The 12,453-nt window shown below is 33.5% G+C and overlaps 1 protein-coding gene across 1 annotated transcript; it reads left to right on the top strand.

Annotated features, from left to right (window-relative positions):
• Nucleotides 1-10,301: 10,301 nt before the first annotated feature.
• Nucleotides 10,302-11,150, top strand: LOC113376172. The gene has a single exon (XM_026616091.1). It carries the CDS (start codon nucleotides 10,302-10,304, stop codon nucleotides 11,148-11,150), a length of 849 nt encoding a protein of 282 aa, XP_026471876.1.
• The last annotated feature ends 1,303 nt before the right edge of the window (nucleotides 11,151-12,453 follow it).

The following is a 12,453-nucleotide window of genomic DNA, read 5'->3' as shown; positions in this document are numbered from 1 at the left end:
AACTACGTAATATATTGGATTATTCATCCTAACTTTGTCTTACATTGACTAGTTGTACGCGTGCAGCGATAACATTCATTTTTATCAACATTTATCAAAAAGCACATGAAAACTATGAAAAATATGTGTTACTCATATATTTTTAATGTAGAAATCCTTACATTGTATCTGCACTCAAACAGTAAACAAAGTAATAAACTGCATGTTATCTTAAAATGCATTAAGTCACCCTACTCAAGAATAGCCTTGCGAAAAGTAGAGTGATTGTTGAGTTTTAATTGAATCATGTAGTGGTTAGTTTAGTTCAGTTTTTAGACAGTTGTGTGAAATGTAAAAGTGATATGAAATAAATAATCATATCAAAAGTCTTTGTCTTTGGTGACAGCGGACTCTACATATTTTATTAGAAGCGATAGGACTCAACAACATATAAAAATTAGTATACAATGACGATCATTGCCAACAACCTTTAGCAATGTTCAGCAATGTGAGGTTTTACGATTATGTCACAATTCGACATTAATTGAGAGGACGATTGAAAATCTAAGACTTTTTGTAGTATTAATATTAATTATTGGTTACAGTTACAACGATGAGTCAATATAACACGTTGTTGAATGGTTCAAATCGCCACCTTCTTCAGTGTGTAGTTAAAATTATATTAGAAAGTAAAGCTCTTTCAACAATTTTGTAAGGTCTACGATTTATGGTTATATATCAAAAAGCACTTCATGATAATGAAATTACAAGTGCGAACTGGAACGTACAATACAAAAGCTCGTACCGAATCGCAGACTGTGATATCTGTATCTCGTTTTGCTTCACAATACATGTCGTTCGGATTTCCTTATCTGACCCTTAAACTTTTGTTTATGTGTTCGTTCGCCGATTGCGAAGCAGTGAATTTCAACCCGTTTCCAATGATAATTTTCTAGAAATTACAGAAACAAATAAAATATATTGAATTTTTCCTGCGCGTTATTATACGGTATACGAAACTAATCATTTCTAGCAATGAATTAAATAAAACTTGAAAAGTGAAATTAATCTAAATACTACATAATATCAATAAAATTCTAATTTTTTTTACAATAGTCGTAAAAACCATTCGTTTCAGTACTTTAACAAACCAAAACCACACATCAGAAATACTTTATTTGGATCTAGCTTAAAGCAAAAAAAAAGTGATAAAAACGCTTATGGTGCAGGTGAGCTCGTAGCACGTGTAAATCGATGACAACGCCGCCGCGTCAAGTCTAGGCGACTACGTTTTGCCGGAGAAAAGCAGGGAGAAATATCATGTGGCTACAACAGTAAAAGGTCGTTATTTCCGCAAATTTCGTCGCAATATAATATTCTAAACAACAAACAGTTTCATTTGCGAGCTCAAGTTATATTTATAGTATCAGCTTTATATAAGGGCAACGTTATTTCTGCGCAATTTAAAACGTGGTGTAATTTAAATGTAGGTGCTTTATACAGATTTGAAAATTAAATAAGTATGCGAATTTTTGTATACGAGTATACACTGCATTTTTAAAAAGCAACTTTATTTAACAATTTAGTTAAGAATTTCAGCATATAGATATATGTTATGTTTACCAATTGTAACCAAGAAGATTATTAACACTTTCCACTGGCGAATTCCGGGATTTACATGAATTTTGTCGCTCGGAGCGGCGGCATCCTAGTCGAAAGGGTTAAAATATACCTGAATATGAAGCTATGCAAGCTATATGAAGCACATATAGTGAGCTTAAATAATAAACTGTAAGCTTTGCGACCAACAGTAGAATGCACAAAATGCATATCAGTTTTGAAAACTTGCATTGTATAGGGTCGACTTGTAAACAGATCCACCACCATCATCTCCAAAACAAGTAAAGTATATACTTTTTAAATGATACTATTTTCAAGTAGAATGCAAAAGGTATATAACTAGCCATCACTTCATTCTTACGACGTCACTATTAGGAAATAAACGGCCTTGTATCAATATTATTAACAAAATAATTTTTTTCATTGGTAGTTTTTTGTATTAAGCTCTTTAACTTAGTTTTAAATATCTGAATATATAATTTAACTACTTATTAAACTTTTTACTACGTTATTAAATTGTTTTATAAAAAGTATTGACATTTTTATGTTAGGTTGAACAGTTTTTTTGTAAATAAACTCTAAACATTTACTCTGCCAAAGGTGTAATGAAGTATATAAAATTTACTTATATAATAAATGAGGTGAAATATATAATAAATTAATAGTTATTCCAACTCTGCTGATCAATATTTGGTTATATAAAGTCTGTATCTTTGTAAAAAAAAATGTGACCATGAAATTTGTTTTCGCATTGGTTGAATATTGTAGCCATTATTTCATATTATTCCTTTAAAATTAAAAATAAGACATTAAAACTGTCATGGCGTACTGGTTGTCCTTTTTACCACGTATATGAGACAACAAAAACAGATGACAAATTTTAGAAAAATAGTAAAAAAAACAGTTTATAATTAGGAATTAGCTAAAAATTTTACTGTATAAAGATTGTTTGATACATGTTATATGTGACATAGTTCATTTGGTTTAGACAGAATAATTATTGAAAACCAAATTGGACCTTTGTGTCTGCTATTGTAATTCATGCTTATTGAGGGAATCAAGTGGGCTAGAAGTGAATTTGAGAGAAACAAAGGGTCATGACATTTTGTAAAGTTTTATAATCAACGAAATTTAATATAGGGGGAAGTCCCGTAACGCCGGACGGCACCTAAAGCCGGACACTATATTTAACACGTATTATTTAAGCGAGTATAAATCTTTTTATTTCAAAATACAAGTGAAGGGGCGCGGGGGCATAAAGGTACAGGATCACGCGCCAAGACTCATCTGTGACGCACACGGCCACGGCGGAAGCAACCCTTTGTTGTTTTAGGCGCAAAAACACGGCGTCACTTAAATATCATTGGAAGTAATTCTAGTGTATTAAATAATAAAATAATAAAAATAAAAGTAGTACTTGATTGTTATCTGTAAAATGGTAGAATATTATTAGATATTTTAAACAATTTTAGTAGGTACCACCAAATGAACGAAATTGTCTACTAGGTGCCACTTTGTAGAATCATATTTTTTGTTACCAATGTTTGATTGATAGTATTAATTATTGTTTAGCAAAGATTGCGTTTTTGTTAATTTAGTTGGATTTCTAACTTTGTTATCTAACATAAGTCATAATTTGATGAACATTTCGTAAAATATTTTTTGATTTATTTATAAATAACCTTAGGTGAGCGGCACTCGTGGACTTCCCCCTATATTTTTATACATGAAAATATCTTTTTATATATTCAATTATTTCCATATTATTAATAATGTAAGCAGCTCGACGCCGCTCGCCACGTAGACTGCTATTTCGAACCCCGAACCCCGAACCCCGAGCTTTATAATCCGGTGTGGAATTACATGCATCGTGCAAAGATGTGAGACTTACTTAGCCGACTTCGAGTATTCATGATATAGCTAATTTGTACTAATAAGCACGACAAACGACCCGACTAAGAGATGTAGCCGCATCGCGATGCATCTCTACTCTACATACAACATACGACGATCCGCGATCAGGTCGCGCGGTGCCGTACGAGCGTAACCGCGTTACGAACAGAACGCGAACCGTTCGTGCGATGAAACTGCCGGCGGTGGCGGCGGCAACGTCTGAATATTGAATCAGGCGCTTGGCCCGAAATCAGTAGGCACGAGACGCTACGGAAACTTTCGCGGTAATTAATGTCGTTGCTGTATTCCTACAACGCCATTTCCCCGGAAACAAATGTCTTGTATTGTCCTCTACTCGACAGACTCATGCATATTATTATAGAATTCAACCGTACAGTCTTATGCAAAATCTTCGTATCGTCACTTGTATAACAATAATAATTTATCGATATTTACAAGCTTATTTTGTATCATGTTTAGATACAAATTATTTCTATAGCACACGCCGTAAACGAAAACGTATGATTTTGATCAGATGTTTAGAAATAAGCTTTAAAGTAGTAATGCTTGGATGGTGCCATAAGGCCAATTTCTGGAACTTTTTGTACGGTACATAAACTCCCTCCATAATTATTAACCCAATAAAAAAGAATAATAATTAATAACATTTGTTTTCAGTATTTATTAACTTCCCGTAGGGTAAGTTATTGTAATCGTCCAAAAATCGAAATTGAAAATTTTTGCATTCCCCGACGTTTTGAAGGTTTTTGAACATTTTGGCATACCTCAGAAAAATTGGATGTGTGTGTGTATGTATGTATGGATACAATTTTCCAGTCACGTTTTCGGGCGCATGAATCAACCGATTTGATGGGTTCAAAAAACATTCGATTCCTATTGATAGAGAGATGAGCTGATTAGTTTTTGTCAAAGGCAGGTGCAGTAATTATGGAGATAAAGAGCAAAGAGTGCAGAAAATAAAAATCGAGTTTTGAGAGAATGGAGCATCCGATTTGAAAGATATAAAAAACATTCAATTTGTAATGATTGGGAGAAGAGATGATTAGTTTTTGGCAAAGGCAGGCCCAGCCATTTCGAAGCTAAATGTGCAAAACATGGCAGTTTTTGAGAGAACTAAGCGTCCTTAAATGCTCAAAGAACTTTCTGCTTTTTTTAACAAAATAATTGATTTTGGGGAAAAATTTTTTTTGTGTATATCGAAAATAATTCAGATTTTAATTTTAATTCTGACTAAAGTTCTAATATACTTTAAACAAATAATTTCAACTTTGCAATTCAGTTTATATAAAACTAAAAATATTAGACTATGTTACAATATTTATAATAATCTATTTGAAAACATTTAATATTCCTCGAACATTTCGTTCCGGTACGGGAAGTTCCAGCAATTTGCCTTAAGGCACGATGCCATACACCACTAGTTTGAATTATATTTTAGAGAGTATTTTAAAGACAAAATATAAAACTTATATTAGATATGACGACGTTCATAGATGTTTGCAAGAAAAGTAAAAAAACAATCTAATCAAGATGGCTTAAAATGAAGGACCTTCTAATCAAATTTCAAGCTGGCTTAGAATAAAAAAACTTTATCTCATATTTCATCATGCATTAGAGTACCTCATCTCATAAAATGATTTTTGAGATGAATCTCTTATATACTTATATTTTAAGTATATAAGAGCTTCAGAATTTTTGAAATTTAACATTTTTTATATTTTTTTGTATAAAAATTCGAATCATTATCTACATTTACTAAAAAAAATTAAATTTTGAAACCAAAAATAGTTTTTTTTCAAAATTTTGAAATATTTGAAAATTTGAAGCCGCTAGATTTATCTCTTTCCCAAAAACTAATCATTTCTTCACACCGTCAACACAAGCAAAATGAATGAATCATTCAAATTGGATACTCCGTTTCTCTCAAAAGGATGCTATCTTTTGCAATTTTTGCTCCGTATCTCCGAAACGGCGGGACCCACCTTTTTCCAAAAACTAATCAGCATAATCAATTCAATAGAACGCTTTTAAATCATTCAGATTAGTTTATAATCGTGCTCTCGAAATCGTGGATGAAAATTGTATTAAAACATACAAACATACTAACTACATAAGCACATGCACCATACATCGATCTTTTTCTAAGTATGCCAAAATGTTAGGAGGTGTTGAAAAGTGAATATTTATAAAAAAAATCATTTTCGATTTACCCTACAGGAAGTTTATAATAATTTGTTAATAAAGTTAACCTCCTAACTCAATTAAGCCCATGCACTGGCACAAATTTAATTTTCATCTAATATCATTACCATGTATTAATCGAACCATTCAGGTGACATTAGTAGACAATTAAGAGATTGAAGTGACACCGACTATTGTAATCATTAAGTTGGGACAAATGCGTTCGTGTTCGTCTGCAGTAGATATGGGTCACCTGTTTCATCCCACAGGGCCTGCTATGTTTTACATACAAACCATACAAATTCGATTGTATAGAAACAATTGATTCAACCTTATTTAAATGATTTACAAGATGTTACAACTCAACAGTAGTTTTTACATTAAAATATAAGATGCTACGTGTACACGAACCCTAAGAATATACCTGTAGAGAATTTAATTTAATTAAGTAATTAACTAGATTACATAAAATTTCCCGGTGTATAGAAAAGTTTATAAATTATAGTCTATAAGCGCAACTTATTAAATAAATTATACCGGTCTTTTGGATGAAAGTTCTTAAAAAAGATTTTAAAATTTATACCGGAAACTTGCAAAACAAAGCACATCATGTGTTTCCCTCTCGTTCTTGTTCTATCACAGTTTATAACATCAAATGATCAAAGTTTTACCACAGCCGCGCCGAAGAAATATGCATTATACTAATTGCAAAGCATGTACGACGACTCCGTCGAGATTTAAATAAAATAACGGATATCAAGATTTTAAAGTAGAGAATAATAATAGATTCAGAAAATCTCGGGGAACGCGCGATGTTAAGTTATATTTACTTTTTGAAAAGTAACGAGAATTATGCGTCTCCAGAGACATTTTGTACAGAATAAGAAAATTGTAGAAGGGGTGTACGGCAACCAAATTCCGACGCGATGGGAACATAGAAAAGACAACAGAATATCATATTAATCATTTATGAATGTATTAAGGGAAACTTCTGATAAATTGATAATCATTTATAATAATGACAACCAAACAAAACTTTTGTTATGATTTCATCATGCTTTTGAATTTTGAAATCGCGATTTATGATTTTCTGCAGAAAACCCACTTGATTGATGAAGAAAAAATATTTTTCCATTTACTACAATTTAAACGAAACAAACAAAAAAAGTACGATTCACTTAAAGAAAGCGATGATTTTTATATTAAAAACAAGCAAAATCGACAATTGATATTTCTAATTACTATGAGCATTTTTTCGCAGATATCTCAACCAAATTATTATATTTTATTTTTTAATACATATTATGTTTTGAAATTCTAGTACCATGTACGATAAAAATGTTTCAATAAATGACGAAGAAATAAATATTGAACAGTATCATTAAAAATTTTAGTAAACTATCAGTAATAGTCAATCAGTTAGTACATAATAATAAAGATATTCTGCAAATAATTTCTATCTATTAAAATTTTGGGTTGTTTTAATACATCACGATTAAGTGGTCTGTAGCACAACTTACAACTATAAAAATCATCTTCGAAATTTAGAAATTTAGATGCCCGGAAGTAAATTTACATTGGTTGATCCTTGGGTTGAACTTATTAAAAAAAGGACAAAAGCCGCCTCGAAGATCACCTTCACGTTAGAAATTTTGATTACCATAATCTAATTTATCGATTGCATATTTATAGACATATAATATGTAATATATAGAATTCAACATGGGGCTTGAGCAAATGCTTTATCCTCGCTAAAATAGTATAAATTGGAAAACATATAATTACATGAAATTTAAGCATTAAGTTGAAAAAAGTTAAAGGCTTGTACTCGTAACCAAAAGTAAAATGCAATTTAATACTACATATACTAGCATGTGCGATATTTTGAAGCATAATCATTGCGATTTTCGAAAGTTATACTTAAAATTTTTTATATTTTTGAAGTAATATCTCACGTCGAATTGAATCTTAGGACTGCACTAGCACCTTTTACTATAAAAATTTGGTGCATTTACCAAGAATATTGTGATTCACTATAATTTTTTTTTTTAATAAAATTTGCACAAAACTCACATTATAGAAAAGATATCTAATTTTTACGATTCAATATTATCTATTTTAATACTTCTTCGGTTTATTTATTATCATTATGTCTTATCAATAGGGTTGACCAACTTCTACAATTTCAAAGGAGTTTACCTTATCGCAGTATCTTCTTGGACTGTATCGTAATAGATATTTTGCGACGTGAATTTCACAGCATTAATATATAATATGGTATACGGCGAAAGGTTCTGCTTATTGATATATCGTACAAGTGATACGCGAGTATCTATTAATATCAGATGGACTTGCGATGGAAAATCTTCTCCTCTCCGTGTATTATCTCGCATTTCACATCGTATTACGCGCTTGCCCAAACTAAAAATAGATGATTCAGTTGTCAGTGTCTGAAAACCTCTACTGCCGCAGCGACAATGCATAACTTTGCCTCCTTACACAGTCTGTCATGTAGATGATATCAAGTCGTAACTTTTGTTTGTAAAGCGAATTGTACCAATTTACACCTACAAGCTCGCACGCTATTTGTTACAAAACTTTAACCCGACACATGTTTATGCTTTGCGCGCTCTGAATTGGAAAATTTCACTCCAATTCGTGGCGAATTAATTGTTTACGATATAAAATGAGCACGGTTAACGCTTTATTAAACTCGAATCGGTGTAATATTAGCCGGAATACACCAAACCACTAAATCAAACCGCAAAGCGCTTTAAATAATCAATGAATGCGGTTACATAGTACACAATAGTAATACACCTATGTGTATTGCCATAGGAAATTATATTACCGTAGGTCAAAATTTAATAGGAACTAAGTAATTTCATTTTACGCTTGAGAACATTTGTATTACACGAAGCATAATCTGGATGAAATAAACAAACAGGCAGAAAAATATTAAGAAAAGAAATTATTCATTTTTGATCTTATTGAAAACGATATTTCTTTATGATGAAACTTTGACAATTCTATTGCTGTTGTCGTCCGACCCTCTTTCAGGGCACGAGATTTGTGAAATATACATGTAATCGTTGTTAAAAAAAGTTTGATGTATACGCGTACTTTTTCGCATGCCGTAGATTTTCTCGAGCCTCTATAAAATTTTATTGTAATTCCGTTTGCGTACAGCGTCGAAGTTAAAACTCCGCGATTTACAATCAATTATAGAGCAAAGTGTTGAAAAGGTGGTTGAACATTTCGTGCAAAGCTCTGGCTGTTATGCGGCTACACAGCGCACGAATAGCTAGTAACTGTAACTTTATTTGTATCAAATTACTCTAATTGCTTATGGCGTACAAAATGGCATTAATGTATGCAAATTAACCAACAGGTGCTCGACTTCATTTGATATTTGAATGCACGCGGTGTTCTAATATCAACGCAATTTATAATCTTTGTTATTTCGCCTTATTGTATAGTTGCATTAATCGTTTCGACTCCGTCCGGCTGTATGGCATCCGATAATCCATCGAATTTAAAAATGCGGCTGTGATGTCACGTCTATTAATTTATGATAAACAATATGATAATCAGTTTGTAAAAAGAAGTAATCAACCATTAATGTTTAATTACATGCCAAACACATGTACGTATTTCAATTTAAATATAATGACAGCATAATATTTATAAATCAGCGAAATTTATATATGAATAATAATTAAAGCCACAACTGTTTCATTTATATAATTTCATGTAATTTACATCATTATCTAAAATGAAATAACCTTTCTATTGAATAATATACATTTTTAACTAAGTTATAGTAATCGCAAAAAAAACGAAATTGAAAATTTTTACATACATGTAATTACGTTTCAGAACCTTCGGAACATTTTGGCATACCTTAGAAAGAAATTATTGATGTATGTGTGTGAATGTAGTATGTATATGTGTATGTTGTGTACAACTTTTCGCCTAAGATTTCGAGAGCATGGATCATTCTATTTGAATGATTCGAAAAACATTCAATTGCTATTAATGGGAAAATGTGCTGATTAGTTTTTGACTAAGGTAGGTAAAAAGTAATACGATTGGCAATTTTGAGAGAACAGGGCGTCTCATTTAAATGATTCAAAAAATATATCATTTGTATTGATATATTGCTTCAATTTTTGGAAAGACAGATATATCGGTTTAGAAGATCTGCAGCGACACTAGCTCTCCTACTATTGAAAAATAGTAGTAAAGAGCTACACTAGCCTCCACACTATTAGGGACCCTAATGTGTGGAGGGGGTCAGGCTACCAGGTATATAACCAAAGCAGCTACCATCCTCGATCTCTTTTCTCTTCTACTGGTCGAGCAGGCAATACCTAGAAAAACTACGGAGTCCAAGCGAGGAATACCAAGAATACCAGAATTCAACCAAGAAGATTTTGTAATTATTATAATTTTGTAATAAACTTTATTTTTCATTTATAGTGTCTTGATTTTTATATGTGGGACCACCCCACATAATTGGTGACCCCGACGCTGAATTGGACCACATAATTGGTGTGAGCTGAATTACTATAGAGCACTATCCGTACAGAAGACAATAAAAAACAATGAATAAAGACATGCTGGACACTAAAGGGGAACTGGACGCAATCTCACGCACTCCGCATCTACCGCCATTTTTAAGTGAGAAACCGACATTGTGGTTCACAATAGCCGAAGCAATATTTTCTCGATGCCGCATCATTAATGACCTGGCTAAATATGAATTTGTAATAGCTCACCTAGATTGCAAATATTTACTCCAGATAGAGGACGTGATAAATTCTCCGCCTGCAGAGAACAAATACATAAAACTAAAGGAGGAATTAATCAAAAGGCTATCAATTTCCGAACGGCAAAGGATAAGACAATTACTTTTGCAAGAAGAACTTGGTGATCGAAGTCCTTCTCAGTTCCTACGTCACCTTCGTTCATTGGTCGGAACAACTACAGTCGACAATTCACTCCTACGAGAAATCTGGATTCAACGACTACCGGCACAGACTCAACAAATATTGCAAACCCAGATCAATGGAGACCTAGAAGAACTTGCATCGCTCGCCGACAAAATATGTGAGATTGCACAACCGCCAGTAGTCGCAGCAACTAGTAACAACCAACAGCAAGACATCATACAAAAACTAATTGATAAAAATGATCAACTAACACAGCGTGTGGAAGATCTTACAGAGCAATTAGCCAAGTTAACCTATCGTAGCAGACTCAACCTATCAGCAAATAGAAACCGTAGCCCATTTCGACAAGACAGGTCTAACCACTTCTTCAGGCCGAGAAGTACTTCTAGATCGCGCAACCGTAATACATTCTGTTGGTACCACGCCAAATTCGGAAAGAAGGCAAGAAAATGCGAGAGTCATTGTTCGTTCAGAGAGGAAAACTCCAACGGCAAGGAGTGATGGCGACCTATCCTTGCTCTTCATCAAGCCGTCGCCTCTTCATAAGTGATCGCAGAACTAAGGTACAGTTTTTGGTCGACACAGGTTCAGACGTTTGCGTGTATCCAAGGCGCTTAACTGCTAAACCTAATCCTCAACTAAACTATACTTTGTCTGCAGCCAATGGAACCAACATACGCACGTACGGGGATATTATTTTACAATTAGATTTTGGACTAAGAAGAAATTTTACTTGGAGATTCATCGTAGCAGACGTAACAATGCCTATACTTGGAGCAGACTTTTTGGCGTACTACAATATCATTATCGATATAAAGAATTCTCGTCTACATGACAACCTGACATCACTGTCATCTCCAGGATGTGTCACATTCTCTCGGATACAAAGTGTCAAGTCTATATTTGGAGATAGTGCTTACAATAAATTATTAGCTGATTTTCCATCCATCACCAGACCATCAGGCTTGTGTCAAGAAAGCAAACACAAAACATTTCATTATATCAGAACCACTCCAGGACCTCCAGTTTCTTCTAGACCACGGCGCCTCAAGCCAGAATTACTTCGCGTAGCCAAAGAAGAATTTAAGAATATGGTAGAATTAGGCATTGCAAGACCCTCCGATAGTTCTTGGTCTTCACCTCTACATCTGACACAGAAAAAGGATTCGACGTGGCGTCCATGCGGAGATTATCGGCTACTCAACTCACGCACAATTCCAGACAAATATCCCGTTCGTCATATTGCGGACTACGCCCATAATTTAGCAGGATGTACTATATTTTCAGTGATCGACTTAGTGAAAGCCTTTCAGCAAATTCCAGTCCATCCTGATGATATTGCAAAAACAGCAATAATAACACCATTTGGGCTGTTTGAGTTCCCGTATATGACTTTTGGACTAAGGAATGCAGCACAAACATTTCAGCGATTTATAGATGAGGTTACACAAGGTCTGGATTTTTGTTACGCATACCTAGATGATATTCTTATATCATCTACATCGCTAGAAGAACACCAAGATCATCTCCGCCAATTATTTCAACGCCTGAAAGACCACGGCGTTGTCATTAATCCAGCGAAATGCGTATTAGGTGCACCCAAAGTTACATTTCTTGGTTATGAAATTTCTAAAGATGGAACTTTGCCACCACAAGACCGTATCAACGATCTCCAAGAATATCCGCTACCGGCAACCTACTCAAAGCTGCGACGCTTCATAGGAATGATTAATTATTATCGAAGGTTTATTCCTCACATAGCTGAATTTCTTGCTCCGCTACACAAGCTGCTCTCAGGATCTAC

Source organism: Ctenocephalides felis, unplaced genomic scaffold (assembly GCF_003426905.1).
Source record: "Ctenocephalides felis isolate EL2017-DRISC unplaced genomic scaffold, ASM342690v1 CF-g0.4_SCAFFOLD_01886, whole genome shotgun sequence".
NCBI classification, from domain to species: domain Eukaryota; kingdom Metazoa; phylum Arthropoda; class Insecta; order Siphonaptera; family Pulicidae; genus Ctenocephalides; species Ctenocephalides felis.
The sequence above is the reverse complement of the archived record's forward strand: the minus strand, read 5'-3'. Positions and strand labels throughout refer to the sequence as shown.